The sequence below is a fragment of the Mytilus galloprovincialis genome, chromosome 7, assembly GCF_965363235.1.
Source record: "Mytilus galloprovincialis chromosome 7, xbMytGall1.hap1.1, whole genome shotgun sequence".
NCBI classification, from domain to species: Eukaryota; Metazoa; Mollusca; class Bivalvia; order Mytilida; family Mytilidae; genus Mytilus; species Mytilus galloprovincialis.
Genome location: NC_134844.1, coordinates 60,736,082 through 60,763,969, shown reverse-complemented (window position 1 = coordinate 60,763,969; position 27,888 = coordinate 60,736,082). Strand labels below are relative to the sequence as shown.

General features: G+C 32.3%; 1 protein-coding gene across 1 annotated transcript in view; it reads right to left on the bottom strand.

Annotated features, from left to right (window-relative positions):
• LOC143081840 (fibrinogen-like protein A) overlaps window positions 1-27,888 on the bottom strand; it is a 55,964-nt gene that overhangs the window by 6,971 nt on the left and 21,105 nt on the right. Inside the window, exons 3-5 of the mRNA XM_076257518.1 lie at window positions 27,636-27,766; window positions 18,738-18,834; window positions 15,268-15,435 (exon numbers count right to left, since the gene is read on the bottom strand). Coding sequence (XP_076113633.1) covers window positions 15,268-15,435; window positions 18,738-18,834; window positions 27,636-27,766 — 396 coding nt within the window. The remainder of the gene's footprint in view (window positions 1-15,267; window positions 15,436-18,737; window positions 18,835-27,635; window positions 27,767-27,888) is intronic.

Genomic DNA, 27,888 nt, shown 5'->3' with positions numbered 1-27,888 from the left:
ATAGTCATGTCTGAGCTGTCCTCTGTTAAAGCGTCTTCAGCTGTGGGTTTCTCCATATCCCCAAGTGATTCAGTTTCTGCCATTTCAATGTTCTTGTCCTTGTTATCCTCAATTCATGCCATTTCACTGATATGTGTTTAAATGATTCTCAATTCACAGTTTAATATCTCAAATCACACCTTTAATGTGTGACCCAAGACAACAAATAGTGCAGCTTTTAATGAAAGCTACTACTGCAGTTTTTTATGAAGGCTACTACTGCAGTTTTTTATGAAAGCTACTACTTTGTGTATGAAATGACAAGCAAGGCAAAATCAAAAAGGACAGATACTAAATGACACTATACATCAATAAAGTGTTTATATTCATGCCAATTCTCAATAATGAATATTTGCTCCTTTTTAAGGCGGCCATTTTGAAAATAGCCACCATTTTGTATTTCAAAGATAGATCAAAACAAAATCTTGCTAAGTACACCAAGTCATTCAAATATGTTGATTTTTGTGCTTCCAGCACCAAATCCGCTGTGGTTTGTGTAATACTAGAAAATATTTTAGAACGTACGGCAGCCATCTTGAAATAAACCGCCATATTGAATTTTGAGGGTGGGTCCATAGCTAATATTGCTCAGTACACGAAAATGTACCATCATGCAAAAATTGGTGCTTTCCTCATTATTTGAGCAATTTTTTCACCGATCGGCCGGACTAGCTGTGCTGTAAATGTAATGAGCTTATTCAATACTACTTTAAGACACTAGGTAGTCATGAGCAAAAACAATAACATCGGCCCAATGTAACAAAAGTCTTCCAAATCTAGATCTCCTTCTTGGAGCTTTAATGACCTTCTTTCACATTTTCATCAACCGCTAGGGTTACATTATATTAGAACTATTCTTTTTTCACTGCCCGTTAATTTTCTAAAATGTTTGAGAGATTATGCACTTGATAATGGATGCATAAATACATTTTCTTCAATATACAGATTGGTCAATATAATTTGTGAAACAGCTCTTTTCCGGTTTTTTAAACCAGTAAGATCTAAACCTTTACATGATGAAAAGATGAAATTCCTTCCAGTTCAGTTTTCTAATAAATGAATTGATGCAATTCCACTTTAATTTCAAAATCAGTCTGTTCTTGTTGTATCCTACAGTTACACAAAAACCATTGCATCTAAAGTATTTAACTATAAGCAAGCATTGCAGGATTTTGATTTAGAAGAATACCTAAAACAACTTTTGACATGTGAATGTTCCCACTCGCCTTATATATACAGCCCCACTGGCCATGTTATTACTTATGATCTAAACATAATTCAACATGAACATCTCCAAAAGGTAATATCTCATAGTCCTAAGTTCAGAGAACCCTAACACATCAACTGGAACCAAAACTTCAAAGTAATTATGGATTCCATTGAGGACTACGCCAGAGCATGGGCTAAACGAGAATAAGTTGAACTGGACACTTTGTCAGAATAGGTCAAAACAATCAGGTCTCTAATAAAACGTCGCATTCATAAGTTGAAAAACTGTGTACAAGATCGACCAAAGTCCGTTTTCAGATATAGAAGCTGTGAAATGTCTGTAATGTCTTCACGATAAATAATTTTATGTTTTTGGTTCTGCGGATAAAGCTTCAAATAATATTGTCTTTGTATTTAAATCGTACTACTACAACATGTACAAGTGTCTTGTAAAAGAAATAGGAATAAATGAGCACTCAGGTAATCCCACATACAAAAACATATCATTTGACAAGGTGAGATTTTGGCGAATCATAAGTCCGTCATAGCTTCAATGAAAATTACATCGAACAGCAAAACTGAGGACTTACATTGTTTGTTTTAAATACCTAAGTTTTATAAAAATTATGTACAAACAACGGTACATTGCCAGCTCATCTGCATATTCTACAAAGGAATTGTCCATCAGAGTGAGAAAAAAAATATGTCCGCAGTCAAAGAGGTTCTTCAAATATACTTGGAAACTGTTTAGTTTAAACATATATTTTTAAAGTGGATTGGGAAGAAGTTTTGCAACTCTTATTAATCCCTTTCCACTTTGCGGGTGCTAGTGCTGCCTTGTAGCGGCATTAGCCTACTCTTTTTCGAAATCTACAAGGGTGTCTTTAACGTGCAAGAGATATGGGTCTCTCTTAACACGGCTCGGCCATTTATCGTCCCCTTCCGACGGACTATCATCGTTTCCTCAAGACCATACTCGCAGATGGTGGCAAGGGAGAGCCGAAAATTGAGTTCCTGAAATTTTCATCCCAAAAGGGAATCGAACCAGGAACCTTTGTGTTAGTGGTCCGATGCACTAGCCACTAAACCCTGGAAACATTTTACTCGCGTAATGGTAATAACCATATGTGGATTCTAAAAAACTCTAAGGAACTTCTTAATAATTTTAAATCACGATCTTTTTCTAAAATTAATTCTTTTGAAACTTTTGATTGTAAACCTTGTATACCACCATTCCCCATGTGAAATTGAAAAATCGTCTAAAATAAATAACCCACGATGCTTTTTAATATAAAAACGGTATCACACGCTGTAAATTTATTACTTTGGGATACCATATAGCATATTTTGTTAATAGTGATCAAAAGATAAAACATTCTTTATAGAGGAACAAGTGATCAATATGCTGGAGTTTCTTATTATTTGTTGAATTTGGAGGTATACTTTTTCAACAAATTGTCGGCATTTCTATGGGAACGAACTGTGTGCCTCTCCTTGCCGACCTCTTCTTATTTTCATACGGGTCGGAGTTCCTTCAGACACCTGTCAAAACAAGCTTAAGAAGATCAAAGGAGCAAGATCATTTAATTTCACATTCAGATATATTGATGATGTTATTTTCATTAATTATCCAAACTTTTCTAATTGGGTCCCATCAAAATATCCTCCAGAACTAAAAATAAAGGTTTCATTTTTAGACTAATACCTCGAATTTGACATACGCATCATCTCAGAATCTATGAAAAACGAAACGATTCTAATTTTGAAATTATCAATTTCCCCCACCTTAGTAGCAATATACCAATTCAACTGCATATAAGATATACATTTCCCGACTCATTTGGTATTTAAAAGCTTGCAGCTGCTACTCAGACTTTATTAAACGTCACCAGTGACTGAGCAGAAAGTTGTTGAACCAGGGTTATGTCAAAGAACGTGTCGTCCTGTTTACAAAAAAAGTTCATCGGAAGATACAAAGACTTTTTTGATAAATATTCCGTGTCAACTTCACAAATAATACATGATAGTCTTAAAGCATAGATTCTAGGAACTGATGTTGTTTATTATCTTAAATGCGTGTTATCGTGTTCTTTCATTTGTCTTTGTAAATTATCAACCTTTACTGTTCAGTCCATTTTTGGTAATATCCTTTTGGTGTGGCTCGGTACTTATACATTCCGCCATTGTGTCATTGTGCTATGGTCATTTTTTTGTATTCATGACTTTCATTTTTCATAATATGTGCTTGTCATTTTGTTTTTCTTTGTTGTCATACATGTATTTGTTTGTTTTTATAGTGATTAAGATAAAAACAGAATATTGACTGCTGTACCCCTATTTTTACATTTTTACATATTATGTATGTTTGTTTTGTTCACACATTGTTGTCAATATGATGGAATTGTATGCGATTGTCATACAAGTGAGAGGTTTAGCTAGCTATAAAACCAGGTTTAATCCACCATGTTCTACTTAGGGAAATGACTGTACCAAGTCAGGAATATGACAGTTGTTTTACATTCGTTTGATTTGTTTGAGCTTTCGATTTTGCCATTTGATAAGGGATTTTCCGTTCTGAATTTTTCTTTAAGTTCGGTATTTTTGTAATTTTCTTTTTTTTTATATATGATTAACCAGGCAACATTCAACAGTCTTATAAGTAGTCAATTTCTAAGCCACTTTTGATTGACTGTTTCTCCCTGAGGTTATCATCCACACTCATGCACTATATGCCATGCTCTGGTATGGCAAGATGTTCATTTACAATATTTTATGGTTAATTTTCAGTTTATATATGACACTTTCAGAAGTTAAGGTCGTGCAAGATGAGGGTCATCCAGAACGGATGCCAGGAGCCGATATCAAGTTTATTCTTTTATACAGTATTAAATGCATTCAGTTTAGTATGTTTCTTACAAATGTTAGCTGATACCAAGGGCATACTACACGAAAAACGTCATAACAGAAAGAAATACAAATGTCCACAAAGTATATTGCAAATAACTATGATAAACTCAAACCTTTGTTAAACTAGGAATAACCTTCGGTAATTGGTAAGGGTAGGCAATTACTATATTACATTCTTTAAATGGATTGTATAGTTTGTACAGAAATTTAATCCCCAACATTCATAAAATGTTATTATCATTTAGATTATATACAGAATAGTATAACTTTCACAGTTTGAAAATAAGTACTTCCTGCAAAGGATAATAAGGCCAAAAGGCCACATTTTCTCCCCCACATGCAAATATCTTTCTTTCAATCATTACTTAATAATATATAATAGCAATGTGTTAATAATAAGATATCCACCACAAACAATAAAACAGGGGAGTAAATGACCGCCAACAATGAGTAAAAACCCATTCTGTATAGTAAACTTTTAAAGGTCACAGGATGACAAAAAGTGATGCAATTCAAAAGAGATTACTGATCAATCTCCGGCGCAGAGTTCATGTCCGTTCCTTACATTCTCCAGAATACTACACTTCATATGAACTCGCCAATACGATTAGCTGACTCCATGCGGAAATTTTCTCATGCATGGCGGCCAAGCGGAAAGGAGTATGTAAATAGCCTCGTAGAGATACATAAAAAATGAAAGATGATGCAAGACGACTATCTATAATAAAGATTGGGGTGTCAGATCAACCAAAATTATGATTAATTGTTGTTGTGGTTTTTTTAATACATCGTCAAAGCGCAATGCTGTCAAGTTCCTAGAGTTGGTCCCATTTATTTTTACTCTAAATACACCTCACGGCTCACCTGTACACTTCCATTACACTACACTGTAGACATAATTTCAGTCATGAACGTAGAAATAAAAATAGACTAGTCAAAATTTAAACATGTCAGAAGGGGTGAGAAATGCCCCTTTCCTCTCAAAAATGTTGCATGGCCAATTATAAACCGAGTATGTGCCCCCCCTCCCCCCAATAAAAACAACAACCAAACTACCAGTATACATTTATCAGTGGCGGATGAAGAGGGTGCATAGAGGGCGTTTGCCCCCTTGATCAAAAATGGTCCAAAAATTTGGTATATAGTTTATAGCATTTTCTGCAATTACGCCCCACCCCTTCAAAAAATCCAGGATCCCGATCATCCGCTCCTGTGTATGTAGTCTGCGACTACTATAACACAGACATTGGTCACTCGCGATTTCGCAATAAAACTGTGACTACTGATAAAGTTAACAACGTTATTTCACAGCTGTTTGCCCATGATACACGAAGGCTCCATTTATTGTAGAAAACCTTGTCAAATATCGTCGGTGCATTTGTGGATTCGCTGTGAATATGATTAAGATACACACACTTGCTGATTATAAAAATGTCATCATCTGAATTTTTTCTTTGAAATGTTTTTGCTTTTAATCAATAATTGTTTCAATTTAAACAGATCTTTAACAAAAATGAAAAATAAGGTTTGATCATGCAGTAATTGCCGATAGTGTTTTTTTTTTTTTTAATGTTTATTACTTATCCCAAAAAGAAAGATTTGTAGTGTATAAGATTGGGTAATTATGCAAGAATCTCAAAGTTATAGAAATGTGACAAAACACCTCATGCTCTGTAATATGCACCTTGACTGGTATACGTCTACTACAGAGGAACTCTAATGTATACAAATTGGTATTTCAAATAAATAAAAATTTTACATCACTGCTTAGCATTAATTAATACTAAAGAATGTATTAATGTTATTTCGGAAACCAAATATTAGTCTGAATTTATCCCATTAACAAAACAAATTGACCTGTAAGGCCTCATGCTCCTTGGCTGGTGACGTCTACTTCAGGGGAACTCTAATGTAGACGAAATGGTGTTTCATATAATCACAAATTTTACATCATTGCATAGTATAATACTATCAATACTAAAGAATGTAATAATATTATCCGTAAAACTAATTGTTCTCTTGAATTTAACTCATTAGCAACACAAATTGATCAAGTCTAACGGAATACTAGTACTAACTCACAGTTATTTTCAAGTTTGGTGAGTAAATTTAAAGCCTATAAATACACTAGTTTTATATAAAGTGTTTAAAAACAAATATTTATTGATATTTCAAATCCTATTTTCATACTTTCTGAAATATAGCACTCGTCAATCAGCCACATCGGTACAAAAATTAGTTATTTTTTTCTCTTCCGTAATCAACAATTGCGATTTGATGCCATGACTTGTCTTGCCGAGTCACGGGGTCGTAGGTACCATTTTAATGACAATTTGACTGGTCAGTACGGCAAGTGACCAATCTATGTGGTATAGTAGTCTCAGATGTAGTATTGGTTGAATAATTATTAATATTGGCTTGTTTTATGGTTTTTACATGAACGTTACAACATAACAATATAATTTGTAACTGAAACAGGATTTGAAAAAAATTATCTTGACCTGTAAGTGCATCACATGGTAATTTTTTAAATTTATTAAGTTTCAGCAGTTTTTTCATCTTTGGTGTCTTCAAAAGAAAATCTGCTAATCATAGTGAATGTGCTCCTTTAACCTTAGCAAGCTTATCAGCACAATAAATGTGAAAATACCTTATGCCAATTATGTGAACAATGTATTGTTACACTTAGATACGATAGACTGGTTTTATACTTCGTCCAACTCCCCAAAACTGTTTTAAACAATCTTTTAAAAGATTTAAATTTTCACTGATCAGAAATAAAATAATGTTATGTTAAGCCTTATTTGTACATGATGCAGACAATTTGTGGGTTTTGAGTTTAAAATTGTAAATATTAGTTTCAGACAGATCATAACTGTGTTTGCGTTTTGTGAACTACATTGTACATGTACAAATGTATATACATCACCATAACCAGACTGATCAAATTCATAAACCACTCGTTTTCCTTTCATTAGCATGTACATGTACGACAATATGTATTTGATATAATTAGAAGTTGCATTTACATTTGTAACATGAAATATGCAGGAATGTGTTGGGTTTTTTGGTTGACTTAAACAGTCTTCAGGCTTAGCCCTATGCCCATAGGCACCAGTCCAGGCTTTTAAAATTTCTATTGGGCTTTTGATAGTTTCTACTTCTGGCCAATAAGATCTATAATATAAACAAAATTATAAAAAAAATGACTGTTATGCCTGCTGATTCCATAATTTATCATGAAGACTGGCCTAAATGTACATTTACATTTTGAAGTCGACCTAATTACAGCTTTGAGACAAGAAAAAATTACATGAACATGAAAGTTAAGGGACCACCACTTAAGACATGTATGCTTAGGGGAAGATGATTTATGTTGATGAAATACTATATTCATTTTCACTTTTTGCTAAGCTGGTTTATTTATTTTGGACATTGTGTCAAAAGTAACAGCAGTGCTGTTTTATTTTTCCTATGTACATTTTTTTTTTAAAGATTTGTACACTGCTTCCTGCATTTTCTGGTGCAGACTATTCATTTTCATCCTGACTTGGTCACTCCCTTATCAGTTATGCTTATGAATATGAAATTTATTTGTGAATTGAGTTTCAGATTACAGATCACAGAAATAGTGTGTGCCAATTGGCAACTTTGGTCTCACTTCAACAAGTCACAAATATATGCATATATTTGTTTTTATGAACTATAATACATGTACTCTATCATATTGGTACAAATGCTGATCTTTTAATGGCTAAGTGACAAATCAATGGATTCAGTCATATGCTAAACATTTCATATGAAAGCAACCCACGATTATAAAATTATTAGCTCTGGCCTACCTAAGATCAACATTTTTTTTTCGTATTGTTTGTGTACTTTGTGCAAAACATTATGCTTTTAAAAATACACAAATTTCATTCATTTAAAAAAATTAGTTAAGGTCAATGATATTTGGTATTCAGTTGAACAGGTCGGGGACACTAGATTTCCTGTCGTCTGATCATATTTGCATAGTAATTTCCCAAATAGAAGGTAAACATGGCCTAGTAAAGCTGACCAATCGATTCAATGAACTACAATGCATTGTGGGCTACTACGAGTTTACTACCACTAAAACACGTTCGTTCGCTCGACACGAAAGCTGACCTCCTTAACCACTTAACCTCCTTAACCACTTATCATAATGAAATGAAACTATCTCATATTCCTCAAGTTACCATACAATATCATTTTGCACTTCATATTTTGTTTTTGGTCAAAATTATTTTTGGGGTTTCTATTTCCTAAACATAAACTTTGCCATTGCTGTATATCCATATTGTATCCGCAACTTCTCCTAAACCACTTGTCATGATTTAATTAATCTTTCTCAGATTCGTTATTATACAAGTCCATTGTGAAACTCCTACGGTTTAGGTTTAAATACTTCCTGGAATTCTGTAGTAAATATCTCTTTTCAAGATAATGGAAAACCAATCTTTCTGAAAGGTGTTTGTCATGGTTTGTTTCTTGGAGTTGAAGTAATAAATACACACCCTTCGTCGATTAAAATGATTTTTTAATCATAAAAGTAGGTATAATATCATTACATCAATTATATGAAAAGCTGGGACATTTCACTGACTCCAACACATATTTGACACACTCTAAGTCTTCCTCTTTTTTTACGAACTACTGAAAATTTCAGGGTCCCTTATTTTTTTTTTAACCATCTGAATGAAAGTTCATCTTATTGGTAATTGTGGTTTTTTTTTTTACTGTTGTCTCGTAGTTGTCTAGTAGACGAATATCTGAAATCTTCGTTTAATCATCAATAATATTATAGTTCGGGTAATTCAAACACTCCTTTCTTTGCTGCATAGGAACACACTATTCGTTAATTTGAGCATGAAACGAATACTTTACATCATGAACTAAAATGTAGATACAAAAGATGAAAAACAAAGCAGAATTGTTTATCCCGCAATGCATGAAAAAATGTGTTGCATTTCAGTAAATAACACGTGTTCTTGGTGGATCGAAAATACGTACTAGTCCATCATGCATTGTTACCCATTTAGTGGATTGGTCAAAAATACAGATAAAAAAAATGCGTCATATCTAATTAAAGAATTATTTTTGCGAGAACATTAGTATGCTAATTTATGCATATCCATTTAAGGTAGTGTCCCTGACCTGTTGACTTAGTTTAAGACAAACCACTAATGTTAAGCTAACTACATTTGTTTTGCAATTGTATAATCATTCGTGTATTTCTTTTCCATGTAGATTAAGTAGCCCAGTCCCTCAGTCATGCTTATATGGCTTTGAAACTTTTGCATATTTGACATGTTTGTGTTGTGGTCTGTTTAAGAGGAATCACTTATGCTTATGATATTTTGTATGCAGTTGTATTACCTTTCTCAAATACCTAGCTCAACTTTTGTATCATTCGATTGTGTTTAATGTTGGCTGTTTAATTGGTAGAAGAAGCCTAAGTGCCCAAAAGAGAACCACTGACCGGCGGGAAAACTGACCATTCTAGTCAATTAAGATTTGAATCGAATGTACCAACCATGAGCAGGGTTCAAACTCATAAGCCTTAATATTGACAGGTTAGTGAAGCAGTAGTTGGACTACATAGACCACTTGGCCACCGAGGCCCCTGTCTCATTTAAATTTAAATACTTAATTTTCTGCTTTTTTATGCTTTTTATACGACCGAAAAAATGTTACGTCCGTATTTGTGATAGCGATGTCTGCGTCTGAAGACATTTGGTTCGCAAACAATAACTTCAGTATAAATGTATGGATCTCTATGAAATTTTAGCATAAGGTTCCCTACCACAAAAGGAGTGTTTGGTGATTGTCGTAGTTGTAATACTGAATCTAATCATTTATTTAAAATTTTGATTTTGGGACCGGTTTTCAAATTGGTCTACATAGCACATATTTTATCTGTCCTAGGAACAAGGGCAATAACTTAAAAAAACACTTTTTTTGGTTCTATAAGACTTTATATTAATATCTGAGAGAAATGAAGGCTTCAGAGCAAATGCAATGTGATTTCCATTATAATTATTATTTCCAAGGAGCAAATCTCGTTAAAAATAATAAATCAGAACTTATTTTCGAAAGTGTCAAATACATTGCTGCTATAAACCTCTGATCTAAGTTTCATAAAATTCTTGCAAGAATTGAACTTATGAGAGCCCTAACAATGCAATTTTCCGTATAATCAATATTTCCCAGGGGCATAACTCTTTTAAAAATAATTGATCGGCACTGATTCTCGAACTCGTCAAAGACATTGATGATATAAACCTATAATATAAATTTCATAAAAATCTGGCAAGAATTGTACATATTAGAGCGCTCTAAAGGCAATGTCCCATATAATTTATATTTCCAAGTGGCATAACTCTTTTAAATTTTTGGTCGGCGCTGATTATCTTACTCGTCAAAGAATTGATGATATAAACCTATGATATACGTTTCAGAAAATTCTGGCAAGAATTGTACACATGAGAGCGCTAACAATGCAATTTTCCATATAATTAATGTTTCCAAGGTGTCTAACTCTTTTTAAAAAAAAATCTAATCGGGACTGATTTTCGAACTCGTCCAAACCATTGCTGATATAAACCTATGAAATAAGTTTCAAAAATATCTGGCAAGAATTGTACACGTGAGAGCGCTAACAAGACCGAACGGACAAACGGATCGACAGACGGACGGACGCTCAGCATTTTTATGTCCCCCTCAACGCGTTACGCGGGGAACAGTAATTGTATTGGCACGAATGCAATTGTTGTAATTGACAAAGGTCTAACACATATATTTTGAATATATATTTATAAATATATAAATATGAAAAAAGCATGATGAAATTTTCACCATAAATTGAGTCACAAGTAAAGCAGGCGAGACATTACAAGGTGTGCACTCTTGTGTTTACTTATAAGTGAAAAAGTCAGTTTCTTCTCTTCTTGGTTTTCTCGTGCCTGCATGTACATTGCTGTAATTGTGTGTTTAATTGTCTGTCGTTAATTGTTGTCTATACTGTTCATAAAAGTATAAGTTCATGGACAATGAATATTTCATTTGTATGTTATTTTCAACATACTGCTCATTTACAAACCTCCAGGTAACATTTTTTGAAGGAGTTGCACAGTATATAAAACATTCATGGATGCTATTAAAAAAATTTTCTAAAAGTTAACAGGAGTAATGAAATATCATTGTTTTCTCGATTTGAAAATATGCCTTTCTGGATTTTTACATTGAATTCAGAGATAGCCAAATGAACTTTCCATTACATTTTAACATTTTTCCAAGTAATAATATTTTGACAGTTAGTAAACTCTCACCATTATATCTTAAATCATTGACATGTGATAATTTTCCATTTGAAATAAATACCTTATAATGGCATAAATTAAGTGACGACTTAGAAAGAGTCTCATTTATCTTTATGGTTGATCTACTTTACATATTTGTACGAATTACAAATAGGCTATTGACTGTGATTTTCTTACTTTTCTTGAAGAATGTTTAGGGGTCTATTGAGGAGACCTTTTCCCCTTGCATTCCTGTACATATGCTTATTTTTATTTGAATTTTTGAAAACTTTAAAAAAAAAAACACAAATGAATTAACAATGGACAGTACGTCTGAACTGAATTAAACGTGACTATACGAAAACTACTGAATTGATTTAAAAATAAAGAACCTAAGCAGGCAGTTTCACCCATCCATCATCCCATCTCATTTACTGAAAAGGTGCAAGTAATTTCTAAAAAACAGGTTTACAATTCATTGGCTTGATTGTTAGTGTTGCTCTCTACCTACTATTGCAGTTTATAAGCTTTAAAATTGTGACTCAATCACAATTTTTTTTTATCAGCATTTAATAAAATGTATGTGAAGTTAAACTATGTTGTCAATAAGATTCAATAGGAGATAATCTGATATCTATATTGTCACATTAAAAACTCAACTCATCTAATTATATTGACAGAGGTAATAAAAAATTTTTTACGTCTGAACTCTGAACAGTACATGTTTGTAACAAAGATTTTTAAAAAGAAAGTTAAGTGTTATCTAATCCTGTCCAAATGAAATCGTTCCCCAATTTCACCTTTTCCAGTTATTAGGTTTATGCACACTTGTTTCTATCCATAGAAAAGTCGGCTATCCATATGCTTCTGTCATATATGGATAGTCAACCTTCCCATGGATAGAAACAATTCATGTGGTGTAAAATATCACACACTTTGACAAGCATCCTTTGTGTGCTAGAAGTGCAAGGAAATTTGATTTATAGGTTTAATATTCCTTTTAAGCTTAAAATAAAGGCTTTCAGAAAATCTAAATATTTGCCAAGCATTAATGACACACTCTTAGGAGGTTTCTATTTTTTAGAAAAATAAGCTAATTTAAGAAACATTTTGGCTACATTAACATAGAGCATGATAATAAATAAATAGATAAAAGTGCTTAATGCATTTCTAAGCATGTCCATGTCAAAATTTCTTGATGTTGCATAATTGATTTTACTTTTAATTATGCTCATTAGTAGAAGATGACAATTTAAACATTTGATTTTTGGATCAATGCTTACCTTGACAACTGTATATGCAAAAGGTTCTGTTATATTTATTCAAAACTTCCCTAGACTCAGAATTATATTAAACTTTACCTTATGTTATCTGTTTATAGTTATTTCAGAGGAAACCATACCATACTTATATCTACTTATATTAAAATGAATAGGTGAAAAATATCCTCTGTCTCAGTTTTTATGCGATTTAAAATAAAAGATGAAATTGTAATAAAGTATTTTATAAGTGAAAAAATGGTTAATAAAAGTTATCGCATACTATTATTCCAACAATTCTAAATGTACATATAAACCTTTTACAATTTGAAAATTAACTATTTTTACAAAACTGGACAGCTAACTTTATAAAAGTCTTTTCTTAAATACAAATTTTATTTGAAATATATATTGTCAAATGTTATGTTGTAAAGCATAAATATGTAAAAGTACGACTTTTCAGTTGGGATTGAGTTCAGACAATCCGGTTTTAAATGTCATACAACTTTTTCAAGTTATATGGGATTTTAATAAAATTTAAAATAGCAAGTATGGAAATGACATCACACACTGTTACTGAGTCGTAAATTTTAAAATCATATTAAATGATGTGGTCCTTTCTTGATCCTTAGACCTAATATACTGATATAACTGTAAATGAATATATTAAATAAGTCCAATCTGGGACCAATACATAGTTATTAGTCTCAGACCCTGTTAAAAAAGGTTAAATAATGTGAAGTTTGAAAATAAAATTTTATATTTTTTAAAGGGTATATATTTTTCTGTTACTAAGCCCCCCCCCCCCCCCCCCCCCTCCAAAACACACACACGAATGCAATAATATGCCTAGATCTACACGGTTAAAATGTTATTATGGTTTTTCATATTTCATTTATTGTGATAAAGAAATATTCTTCTTTAAATAATTGTGTTCTTGGGTCAAGATCATGAGATGCAGAAACAGGAGAGATAGTGGTTTTATTTTACAGGCATTCAAGGAGAGATAAAACTTGCAAGTAATAGTTTAGCATGTACGTTCGTTTAAAATGAAATTGAAAATATCTACAGAAAAATCCCTTAACAGCAAGAAAATAGTTCCTTGTCGTAATGTTTACATTTTTGGACTGACAATGTCTTGAACAAAACAACCGTGATCGCCTTCATCGACCATTATCATGCAAGTTCTCAAAACATGCAATTCTTACGTTTTCTTTTACTTAGAAAAAAAAACTTAATTATTTTTTTTTAAAGAGGAATCATGCAAAATTAAATTCATCTTTTATTAGAGATTGGAAGTAAACAGTACGCGACAAAAGGTATTGCAGAGGTCATATTGAGTGTAGTGTTACGTAGTATTGAACGAAACGGATATGATCTCTGCGCCGGAGATTGGTTACTGATGGCCTGATTTATACTACAACAAAAAACCGAAAACCAATTATGAATACAGCAACAAACAACTACCACTGGACTTGATGCTTCCGGTTTGAGACAGGCATATAAAGAATGAGGCTAAATTAAACATGATTGTGAGCGCTCAACCTTCATCCCTAATCGGAGACAGTTGTATAACCGCACATTATATGAAGAAAGCGTAAGAAGCTGTGGGAAAAGTCTTGACTCCTTGGGTCGGTGTCAAATACTATTATAGGAAAACTACTAACAAAAAGACAAATGACATAAAGTACCGATCTACGAGTACTAGCAGTTTTTGAAAGCTAGGTCAAAGCACAGTTGCAATAATTAAATATACCACGCTTCTTAAGGACACCAAAGACAGTGCTAGAAAATTAGATTTGATGTTTTAGTTTTAGATATTAAAACATCTTCAATAATTAAATAAGGCTGGTAAATAATATAATCCATATGAAATAAAGATATTTGATTGGAAAGCCTATGATAAAACAATCCAACAGATACCAAAATGAAGTGAAATAACTACATGTATAGGTCACCGTACGACTTTTAACAATGATCAAAACTTATACAGTATAGTCGGCTATAAAAGACAACGACATGATGAAATGTACATAAACTCATCACAGATACCAGGACTAAAGTTTGTATATACGCAAGACGCGCGTTTCGTCTACAAAGACTCATCAGTGACGCTCGTATCCAAAAAAATTAAAAAGCCCAAATAAAGTACGAAGTTGAAGAGCATTGAGGACCAAAATTCCTAAAAGTTTTACCAAATACAGCTCAGGTAATCTATGTCTGAGGTAGAAAAGCCTTAGTAGTTCAAAAAATATAAATTTTGTAAACAGTTAATTTATGAATATAACCATATCAATGATAATTCATGTCAGCACAAAAAGTGCTGACTACTGGGCTGGTGATACCCTCGGGGAAATAAATCTCCACCAGCAGCGGCATCGAAACAATTCAAACAAAAAAAACCACCGGACGAATATGACAAACAGCAACAAACAATTAAAGTTCATTTAAATTTGGTATTCTAAAGAAAATCTAGCGTATAACAATTATTATCTTAATCCCAAGGTTTACAAGGGAATCAGATGACCTACCACCTGTATTTCCACTGTATCCATTTACTGTCAATATATACTTTGATTGTGCATCACCCACAATAAAGTTACTGTACTCGGCATAAAAGTTTGCGCCGTCGCCGCGAACTAGTTCCACCCGTAGTTTATACGATCCACTGCTGGTTAGAAGATGTAAGTATTTGTTACCTTGATAAAGAAATATAAACATATGTTTGGTACCATCTTGGGAGTCAGTCATTATGTAAAAGGAATTTATAAAATTACATTAAACTAAATTGTTGTTAGTAAAACATAATTATAATATGAATTATGAAATATGTGTGAATTTATCCCCGTTTTTGGTGATCTGTTCACTTTAGGACGAAAAGTAAAAGATTTATCTAAATCAAAAATCAAATATATTGTTTAGCAGGTTTTTTTTTGTGACAAAATGGACAGGTTCACTTCTTCACTCGTTATTATTTTCGCTTTTTGGGAAAATACTCCCCGAAAATCATTACTGTAGTGCATTACGGTGTATGCAACATAAACTTGATTAATAGACATAGACTCGATGAAAAATAAATACGAGTAACAAAAATCTAAAACACACATAATTCGGACAATATATGCTAGGAAAGTAAATTATGTACAATGAGGCATACCAAAAATGACCGTTTTGATCTTTTTTATGATTGTATGATAGAGCATTCATGCAAATATCTGTATAAATGTGATTATTCTCCATTGTTTTTACATTGTGTGCAAAATGTTGGGATTTGACCACAATCAATTGAAAGTCGTTAACTAACCTCAATGAACAGTCCCTGATTGCTGTGTTGTTATAAGGTTTGACATGTATGATTTACCAATTTAATTATTATGACAATAGTGATCTTAGTATATGTAAGAGAATGATAATCCCTTTCTTTATGATTAAGTACGAGCGTTATTAAGAGATTGTTATTCTCATACAAACTTAGAATAGTGTAAATTGCTAACGGCTCAAATGACCTCTTAATAAATTTGAATCAAGAATTGATTTAATGGTCAGTTTATGTCATATATGCATTTCAGTTTATTAACTTGTCTTGGTGATGTAAGGGATGCATTACTCTTTGGGAAAATATGATAAATTATGTTTTAAACACTTGATGATTTAACAGTACAGATTGATAGAGAGTGTATATGTTTCTTTATTGTGAGTATGAATGTTAATCGTCTATTCCTTTGACAAGGACTTAACTTTTGTGTATTTACAGTTCAAATCAACAGATTCAAATTTGAGTTGCAGCCATTTTATTTCATATTCAATATCCCTCTGTACATCAAATACTTTTCCGTTGTACGAAGTTGTCTGAGGTAATAAGCTGTTGTTAGAGTATTCATTCAAAAATGAAAATTAAAAGAATAATCTATACCTCGGGAAATTTTTACTTTCCACAGTCACTGTATTGGCAGATTTGATACTGGTTCTCTTACCAGCTACGGATTTAGTAAGTTTAGTTTTGGAAACCTATTATCTAGATGTTAAAGTTTTTATGAGATTTATGTCTGTTTTTAAAATTTGAGTCAGAGTATTGCATTTTTTTGTATATTCAATTGAACTTAAATATGGGGAATCATATTTTATAGTTTCAAAAATTATTTTAATAGATTTTGATAGAGATCCTGTCATGCTAATAAATTTGCTTCAAGCTAGCTTGTAACTCAGTTACAGAAACTCTTTGTTTTGAACTACAAGTAAACAATAGGAAAAGTATATGTAAAATAATGATAATCCCTTTCTTCGTGATTAAGAATGAGCATTAGCCAGTACTTATCATGAAGAACGGGATTATCTTATCATTCTCTTGCAAACTTATAATATTGTAAAGTGATCAAGGCTCAAATGATAGCTTCATTTGTTTTCCAGAATTAAATTTCATTGCCAATACAACATGTACAATGTTTATGATTAATGCCTGATTTAATGTACGACATTTATTGATTCGTTTAAGTGATGTAAGGACTTCCTTATAAATTTCCAAATTATAATCAATTGCAGTTTAGAAATTATATAAAACAACAGTAAGATGAAACTGTAGGAATTGTATGAGTTTCCTAATTGTGAGTATGAATGTTAATCATTATATATTTAAGTGAGGAATTATCTGTTTGTCTATTTACAGTTCAAATCAATAAATTCAAAATTTGAGATACAACTAAATTTTTTCCACATCCAATATTGTAGTCCTGCTCTTTACCTCAAATTCTTATTCATTCTGTGAGGTAATTAACTAAAGCTAAATGTTCAAATAAAATGCTTTTTATATATATTCAAAAGATAAATAAATTCATGCATTATTCTTAATGTATCATAATATTGGAAATTACTGTTGTAACATTGTATCAACAGTGGGTCCAGTTATCTGAGTTTTGGAAAACGTATTAGCTAAATATTTAGATTATATTAGAATTTAAAACTTTTTTCATTTCATTGCACTGCTTTGATTTTGTTTACTTTTTAGTAATTTTGAAGTTATTAATATTCTTATAATAACATAAATGATACCTATTTCACTGCAATTTTTATTTTTTTATTTTCTTGCTTTTTAATTCAACTTTTAGTCATTCTTAATCACTTATTCTTTCAAGCTGATAAATGTTCTTCGTGGCATTTGTAATGCATTTATAGAATCTCTTTGTTTTGAACTGTAAGTAGGCTTAGACAGTAGGATAAATCCTTACTAAAAACATAATTTACATTCATTTTTCTCAATTAAGAAACAACAAATTCTACAATTTCATTGATCGAGAACACTTTGCTATATTCTAAATTAATATGCACATTCTTGTGAAGTGCCGATCAACACAGAGTCTAATTTTTCAATAGTATGTTAAACCACCTTCAAAATGAAAAGAGTTTAAATATTAATGTTGTGAAAACTCGATAATTCATTGTATGAAATTTTGAAACAACGATAAATCTTGGATTATGCAGACCAATTTACTCTACGTCAAATTTTCTCGTTTTTTTTTATCTGCCGCAAACATAGCAAAAGTTAAACACACGCGAAAAAAAAAACGTTGTACGGTATATTTACAGTTTGACGTAATACACAACAAGTTTTATATAAGAAAAGTTATTCTGTCTAACTATGTTCGGAATTTATGCGATTCCCTCTCATTTTATTTCTTTTAAACAGTTTTATGAGTTCTGAAAAAGTTGATAATTTGAATTAAATGAGGAACATTCCCTGCAGTAGAAAACATTCTTCTTTCTACTGTTGGTCCTCGGTTGCTGATAAGCGGTCTTAGTATTCTATCTACAGTATAACTAGCCTGTAAACCAATGAGGATATGAGCTCAAACACCGCACGTAACAAGTACGTTCTAAACTATCTTTGATGAGCAGGTCGTCCTACCAAAGATCGGTAATTCTCTCCCGAAGAAACAAATTATCTGCAACAGTTTCGTAGAATTTGACAAACGTATATAAAGATATATTTGAAGCAAAGAATACTCACCAAGCCAAAACTCATGCTGAAGGTCACCAAAGCCATTTTTATACTCAACCCAGGTCCTATTAAAGTTTTCTTTTCCGTCTATTCTTTTTTGAATAACCTATAAGTATTTATCTTTATAACTAGACATTATATTAATATATTTTATGTAATTAAGAAACAATTAAAACTTGAAATTGAAACATTAATTTCGTGTTATGTAAAGACTAAAATTTGATAGCGGGGTCATTATTTGTTTAACTGTACCGGTATTGTTATAACATGTTTATGTTGGATCTCTATAAAAATTACCTTCACATTCCACGTTAATTAAACTTCTTGAAAAGAACGAACGTTCGTTTAGTTAATATAATAAAAAAAAAACTCATAAGGGACCGTTCAATATTTATCAGATGGATGGGCCGGTGCAAAATGGGGCGGGGCAAGCACTTTTTTTGTGGAAATATTTGGATGGGCGAGAACTTTTTTTTAAATATTTAGCGGATGGGCCAGAACATATTTTATAGGAAAAATTTATCCATTTTATCGCTGTGTAAGAAATTTCTTTTCCGGGCACTCAAAAACTGGTAGCTTGGTTCATTTCTGTCAACTTTAAGGATTTAACTAAGGATTAAAAAAGCTAAAATTTTCTGTTCGGACTATCTTATAAATCATTTTGACCTTATGGAATACCAAGTTGTTTAATAGTTTAGTGTATTGCTGTTAAATTTATGGATTTAATTAATAGGTAAGAAAAAAAGCTCAAATGTTTAGTTAGGGATAAATTCAGATAGTCAACTTTAATTTTTTTTATAACTTTTTCAAATCAACTTGGATTTTCATAAAACTCAAGAGCTATCTCAATTATATATTGATCTTACAGAAAAGCCAGTTTGTTTGGTACTTTGGTGTATTGCTGTCATTTTTATGGATTTCATAAATAGGTAAAAAAATCTAGAATTTAAAGTTTAGACTGAATCTAAATAGTCATCTTTAATGTTTTTTATAACTTTTTCAAATCAACCTGGATTTTCATAAAACTATACAGCCTTTTCATTTATATATTGAACTTACAGAATGCCACGTTGATTGGTAGTTTGGTGTATGTCTGTCATTCTTACGGATTTAATAACAAGGTTTAAGAAAAAGCTCAAATTTTCAGTTTATGCTAAATCCAGATAGTCATCTTTAATTTTTTTTATAACTTTTTCAAATCAATATGGATTTCCATAAAACTTTACAGCTATTTCATTTATATATTGATCTAAAAGAATGCCAAGTTGTTTGGTAGTTTGGTGTGCTGTTGTAATTCTTATGGATTTAATAAAAAGGTTTAAGAAAAAGCTAAATTTTCTGTTTTAGGTTATTTCAAGATAGTCATCTTTAAATTTGTTCATAACTTTTTCAAATCAACTTGCATTTTCATAAAACTCTACTGCTAAATCATTTTTATATTGATCTTACTGAATGCCAAGCTGTTTAGTACTTTGTTGTTTTTTTTTGCTGTCATTTTTATGGATTTAGTTAATAGCTAAAAAAAAAAGGTGCAATTTTAAGTTTGGACCAAATTTGGATGGTGACTGGTCACCTTTAAATTTTTTTTTAACTTTTTCAAATCAACTTAGATTTTCATATAACTGTACAGCTTTCTCATTTATATATCAATCTTACAGAATGCTAGGTTTTTTGATAGTTTGGTGTTTAGTTGTCAAATTTAGGGAATTAATTGATAGGCGAAAAAGGCTGCATCAAATTCAAAAACATGCCTGCCTATATTTGCTTAAAAGGACCATGAACTAAATCTCCTGTATTTAGCATGTCAGTAATTCATATATTGAAGCCAAGTATGCTAATCAAAATTGAAGTTATCGGAAGTATAAACTTAGAGTGGGAGGACAATCGTTTTAGAATATTAAGGAACTTTACAAAAAAAAATGCAAAGCAACGTGCATGAACAAATTATGTTACTGTAAAAAAAATATGACGTTCTTTGTGGAAGTCAGTGTCACCTTGAGTACCAAAATAGGAATCACGGATATAAAAATAAACACATATTTAATTTCAATTGTTCGCTTAATCATTTCATCCATATACATGTAATAAAATCAATTTGTATAACTAAAAATAATGATTTTGATAAATATTTGTTTAAATTTAACCAATATGATCCCAAAACATCAGCTGGACCGTACGCGTATACCCATACGGTCCGACCGTACGCGTATGATCGGACCGTACGAGTATACGTATACGGTCCGGACCGGACGCGTACGGTCCAAATACTCATATGGTCGGGAACATATACATATATATGGAATTAACTAGCACATTTTAAATTTTGTATTAACACCAAAGTTTATTCTTTGATTTCAAGACCTAAAATTTTAAAAACTTTAAAATAGAAAAAGAACCTAAATCATTTTTGATTGTCTTATAGTTTTAGAGGGGCAAGGCCTTTTTTTATAGATTTTTTAGATGGGCAAGGACTTTTTTTCAGAATTTAAAAGGATGGGCGTTAGCTTTTTTAATGAAACAATATTAAGAATGCACCGGCCCATCCATCTGGTAAATATTGAACGGTCCCTAAGGGGTTCTGCGGAACTCTGTGTCTCGCCTGTGATTGCTGCTGTCAGTGTAAAAGTGTAATGCTGACTTAAAAAGTGGGTCCATTTATCAGTAGAATACTGAATTTAAAAAAAAAATCAAACATTTTCTTTTGATGCTCTTTCTTGGTCTTTGAGATTAACTCATGTCCAATTTCATAACAATCTCATACAAATGTATCATGTCACAAATATTTAATCCCAGACCGTCTGTAAATGATAACTGTAAAAGACGAAGTCCATCTATCAGGAAAATACCAAAAGTTAAAAAAAAACTAGAGGCTCTAAAGAGCCTGTGTCGCTCACCTTGGTCCTTGTGAATATTAAATAATGGACACAGATGGATTCATGACAAAATTGTGTTTTGGTGATGGTGATGTGTTTGTAGATCTTACTTTACTAAACATTCTTGCTGCTTACAATTATCTCTATCTATAACAGTACTTTCTGTGGAAAATGCTATTGAAAATCTTCAAATTTTAAGAAAATTGTTAAAAATTGACTATGAAGGGCAATAACTCCTTAGGGAGTCAATTGACTATTTTGGTCATACTGACTTATTTTTAGTTCTTACTTTGCTGTACATTATTGCTGTTTACAGTTTATCTCTATCTATAATAATATTCAAGATAATAACAAAAAACAGCAAAATTTCCTCAAAATTACATATTCAGGGGCAGCAACCTAACAACCGATTATCCGATTCATCTGAAAATTCCAGGGCAGATAGATCGCGACCTGATCAACAATTTTACTTCCTGTCAGATTTGCTCTTAATGATTTGGTTTTTGAGTTAAAAGCCAAAAACTGTATTTTACCCCTATGTCCTATTTTTAGACATGGCGGCCATCTTGGTTTGTTGGCCGAGTTACCGGAAACATTTTTTTAACTAGATACCCCAATGATGATTATGGCTAAGTTTGGTTAAATTTGACCCAGTAGTTTCAGAGGAGAAGATTTTTCTAAAAGATTACTAAGATTTACGAAAAATGGTTAAAAATTGACTATAAAGGGCAATAACTCCTATAGTGGTCAACTGACCATTTTGGTCTTGTTGACTTATTTGTAGATCTTACTTTGCTGAACATAATTGCTGTTTACAGTTTATCTCTATCTATAATAATGTTCAAGATAATAACCAAAAACAGCAAAATTTCCTTAAAATTACCATTTCAGGGGCAGCAACCCAACAACGAAATGTCCGATTCATCTGAAAATTTTAGGGCAGATAGATCTTGACCTGATGAACAATATTACTCGTGTCAGATTTGCTCTAAATGCTTTGGTTTTTGAGTTATAAGCCAACAACTGCATTTTACCCCTATGTTCTATTTTTAGCCATGGCGGCCATCTTGGTTGGTTGGCCGGGTCATCGGACACATTTTTTAAACTAGATACCCCAATGATGATTATGGCCAAGTTTGGTTAAATTTGGCCCAATAGTTTCAGAGGAGAAGATTTTTCTAAAAGATTACTAAGATTTACGAAAAATGGTTAAAAATTGACTATAAAGGGCAATAACTCCTATAGTGGTCAACTGACCATTTTGGTCATGTTGACTTATTTGTAGATCTTACTTTGCTGAACATAATTGCTGTTTACAGTTTATCTCTATCTATAATAATGTTCAAGATAATAACCAAAAACAGCAAAATTTCCTTAAAATTACCATTTCAAGGGCAGCAACCCAACAACGAAATGTCCGATTCATCTGAAAATTTTAGGGCAGATAGATCTTGACCTGATGAACAATATTACTCCGTCAGATTTGCTCTAAATGCTTTGGTTTTTGAGTTATAAGCCAAAAACTGCATTTTACCCCTATGTTCTATTTTTAGCCATGGCGGCCATCTTGGTTGGTTGGGCGGGGCACCGGACACATTTTTTAAACTAGATACCCCAATGATGATTATGGCCAAGTTTGGTTAAATTTGGCCCAGTAGTTTCAGAGAAGAAGATTTTTCTAAAAGATTACTAAGATTTACGAAAAATGGTTAAAAATTGACTATAAAGGGCAATAACTCCTAAAGTGGTCAACTGACCATTTTGGTCATGTTGACTTATTTGTAGATCTTACTTTGCTGAACATTATTGCTGTTCACAGTTTATCTCTATCTATAATAATATTCAAGATAATAACCAAAAACAGCAAAATATCCTTAAAATTACCATTTCAGGGGCAGCAACCCAACAACGAAATGTCCGATTCATCTGAAAATTTCAGGGCAGATAGATCTTGACCTGATGAACAATATTACCCCAATGTCAGATTTGCTCTAAATGCTTTGGTTTTTGAGTTATAAGCCAAAAACTGCATTTTACCCCTATGTTTTATTTTTACCCATGGCGGCCATCTTGGTTGGTTGGCCGGGTCACCGGACACATTTTTTAAACTAGATACCCCAATAATGATTGTGGCCAAGTTTGGTTAAATTTGGCTCAGTAGTTTTAGAGGAGAAGATTTTTGTAAAAGTTAACGACGACGGACGACGACGGACGACGACGGACGACGACGGACGACGGACGACGGACGCCGGACGCAAAGTGATGGGAAAAGCTCACTTGGACCTTAGGCCCAGGTGAGCTAAAAATAAGTATTCAAAGTTTTGCTTCAGACATTATCTATTAATCATTAAAAAGCTTTCATAAGTTTCATAAACTCTACGAAGGTTCGACAAAGTAATTGATGTGTAACAAACTTTAAGCCCAGACTATATCTCAATGTTAACTGCAAAAAAAAAACTAAGTCCATTTATCAGAAAAGAATCGGAAAAATAAAAACAATATTTTTAAAATTAAGCTCTGGATACTGTCTTTTGTCATAAACAAGCTCCTGTCCAAATTAAATAAAATTCCGTTATGGTTTGAAAAAGTGATTGATGACTGAAAAACTTTAACCTCAGACTTTATATGGATGTAAACTGTAAAAAAAAACTAAGTTCATTTATCAATAATTACATTAGATGTATATTTTATTATAATTCGTTATTCTGGTTGGCTAACTGCACATCACGTGTTATTCCTTAAGCAATTGCATTACACAATAAAAAAAACTTATCATTCATGATGACACGAGGTCCCATAATAAAATGCACAGGTAAATCAAATAAAAACTTGTTATAAATCGTGTTTTCATTATCCTAGCTAAATAATGTTATTATGAGTATTGAATGCTTCTTTTTGTAGCTTCATAGGGTTGTAAAAGCGTTGACCGTGCGCACATTTTTAGAATGAAACGCTTTAAAGACCAGGAGGGTCTCATGGTCATTTAAGCGGTCTCCGGTAGGTATTCACTATATAGTTTGAATATCAAACTGGCACTTTGAGCCCTCCGTTAACATAGAAGACAAGAAGTTTACCCAAATTCCTTTTGGTATCATTTGTATCTTTATATTTACTAACTATCTCAATAATTTTATGAAGATTGAAAGATCAGGGGGTCTAGTCATCGCCCTGCGCCCTTTGGCCTGCATTTTTAACGATTTTTAGCTGAAAAGTGACATATTAAGCCCTCCGTAGATATCGGGAATGACATTATTCTGGGAATTACTTTTGATACTATCTGTATATAAACATAAAGTCTAAAAGATCATTCAACTTTATAGACATTTAAAGACCAGGAGGGTCTCGCGGTCATTCAAGCGGTCTCCGGTAGGTTTTCACTATATATACTTTGAATATCAAACTGGCACTTTGAGCCCTCCGTAGACATAGAAGACAAGAAATTTACCCAAATTTCTTTTGGTGTCATTTGTATCTTTCTATTTACTAACTATCTCAATAATTCTATGAAGATTGAGAGATCGGGGGGTCTAGCCATCGCCCTATGCCCTTAACCACGATTTGTAACTGAAAAGTGACAATTTCTTTTTAATTGGCTTTCTATAATTATTTCTTTTTAAATTTTTAAATCCTACTAAAGTGATCGTTTTTTTTTTTTTTGTTTCTAGAAAAATCATGTAGAAAAGTACTACTTTGATTGCATTTTATTGATAAAAAAATCTATATTTCATGAAGACAAATGTGCGATTTAAATAAGGGTTTATATTTGAGGACAAAGGGAATTTGCGACAGCTTGAAGGGGTCATAAAACGATTTTCCACATATTTTTACTCCTTTTATTTATGACTATCATGTTTTAAATGTTATCGAATATTTCGATTTTTATTATTTTCACAAAAGAAATTTGAATAACGAACCGGCTGCTAACTTCACATACATGAAACCGACATCATCATAAAGTTTTTTTTTTTACAACATAATTTCACATTTGAAATACATCTTTTCAAGAAACAGTCGCTATTCCTATCATACAGGAGCTTCTAGGAATAGTGAAAAGAATAATCCTTTACCATCACCTGCCACTATGAAGAGTTTCTCTTTTCACTAAATAATTCTAAATTTGGTTATTATGTTGAACGCATGTAAACCATAGACATTGACATTGACATGAAGGATACAACAGATATTTCTGTCTCATATATCCAAGTAAACTTGAAATTAAAGATACTACCGACACAGATAAATCTGCTTCATATTTATACCTTTTTCTCGAAATGACTACTGATGGTAGGTTGAATACCAAAACTTATCATAAACGCGATGATTTTAATTTTCCTATAGTCAACTTTCCATTTCTGTGTAGCAACATCCCAGCGGCACCAGCATATGGAGTATATGTGTATCAATTGATACGTTACTCTAGAGCTAGCTCAAAGTACGGTGATTTTGTTGAACGAGGAATACTGCTTTCTCAAAAGTTGCCAAGACAGGGCTATGAATCAATCAAATTAAGGTCATCACTCAAGATATTTTACGGTCGCCATCATAAGCTGATTGGCCATTATGACCAAAGTGTGTCAGAAATCATATCTGATATTCTTCCTCAGTCATAATAACCTTCCATCACTACCGAACTGAACAAAGAAATAACACCACGGGTGTCGTATACGGTGCAGGAAATGCTTACCCGTCCGGAGCACCTGATTTCACTCCCGGTTTTTAGTGGAGTTCGTATTGTTTCTTAATTATTATTTATAACTGTTGATGTGAATGTCCTTTGGTTTTGTGAGTCTTTGTTTGCTCCTTGGTTTTGATTGTTATTGTCTAGAATCGTATCTAGAAATTTACAAAAAAATAAACTTTACGACAGAATGATTTTATCCTCTATCATTTTCATTGCTATGTATTCCAGCAGCGCCTGCATATGAAGTATATATCTCTCACTGTTGATTTTTTTTATTTCAGATCAAGTGTTTCCTATCACGAAGTTCGTGGTACACAGCTGTTTCTTGCAAGGAAGAAATTGCACCGAAGGTTTCATATGGTACAACCTGAAGTAATTCCTTCGAAGAGTTTACGGATGCCATTAACATGGTAGACATTTATGAAATATCTGTGTCAGATATGTCCAAACTGTCGTAACCACAATCCGGTTATCTTGTTCTTAAATATGGCATCACCAAATGACATTGATTTCCTAAATTTTACTTAGAAAGAGAAACAGGGCATTTGCCACTAGTGGAGCACGATCGGCTGACTCTTCCATAACATCTTAGATCAGTTTGCGTGTTCGTGTTGCTCAGTCATTAGGTTCTATCTAGTGTTTTTGGACTTTTTTTCGCTATCTATCGTTTTCTCATCGTATGGTCAGTTTCTCTTTGACTTATACGTTTTAAATGTTCTTTTTATATCTGTAGCCTCTTTTATGCAGTTTTCTATGCATATAAAGGACTTATAGTCATGTGTCTTGGCTTGACAGTGGATTTATTATCATACAATATTATACATGTTTTTACAGAATTATAAACTCAATAGTTCAGTGGTTGTCGTTATTGGTTCATGTTTGTTTCATTTTTTGTAAATTGTTTTGTTATAAATAAACCGTTAGTTTTTTTTAAATGAATTGTTTTCATATTTTTCATGTCGGGGCCTTTTATAGCCAACTATACTGAATAGGTTTTTCTCATTGTTGAAGGCCGAACGGTTGCCTATAATTGCTTACATCAATTTCATTTGAACTTTTGGTGGATAGTTGTCTCATTGGAACTCATACACCATCTCCTTATTTTCATATTCATGGTTAATTGGGTTCATATACGTTTCCTGCTGGGTTTTTTTTTCGTTAAGAAAGAAACACAAATGTCATAGCAAATCATGTCCATTCGAAAAAAAATCATTGTAACTGTTTTCGATTGATCAACTTATAATAGTGAATGATATTGGGAAGAATACTGAAAAAAATCTGACATGTTTGACTTTCAGAAAAATTATACTGTTTTCATGGGGGTTTTCTAGCACATATTGTTGTATATAATACCGTCCAGCCGCCGTTTGTCATGTTGCAAAACACCTTTACCCCCTCGTCGGACTTGGAAGGATATATTGTATATATTCCACTTTTGCGTTTGAATTCAAACCATTCAGTACAATCTCCTACTTGCATATTTTCTAAAATGTAGAAATTACATTATCAGTATAATTTATGAAACATTCAGTATAGTATTCATTTTTTGTTTCATATGGTTACATACACTATACAATGTTAATTAGACCAATTGGGTCCAATTTTA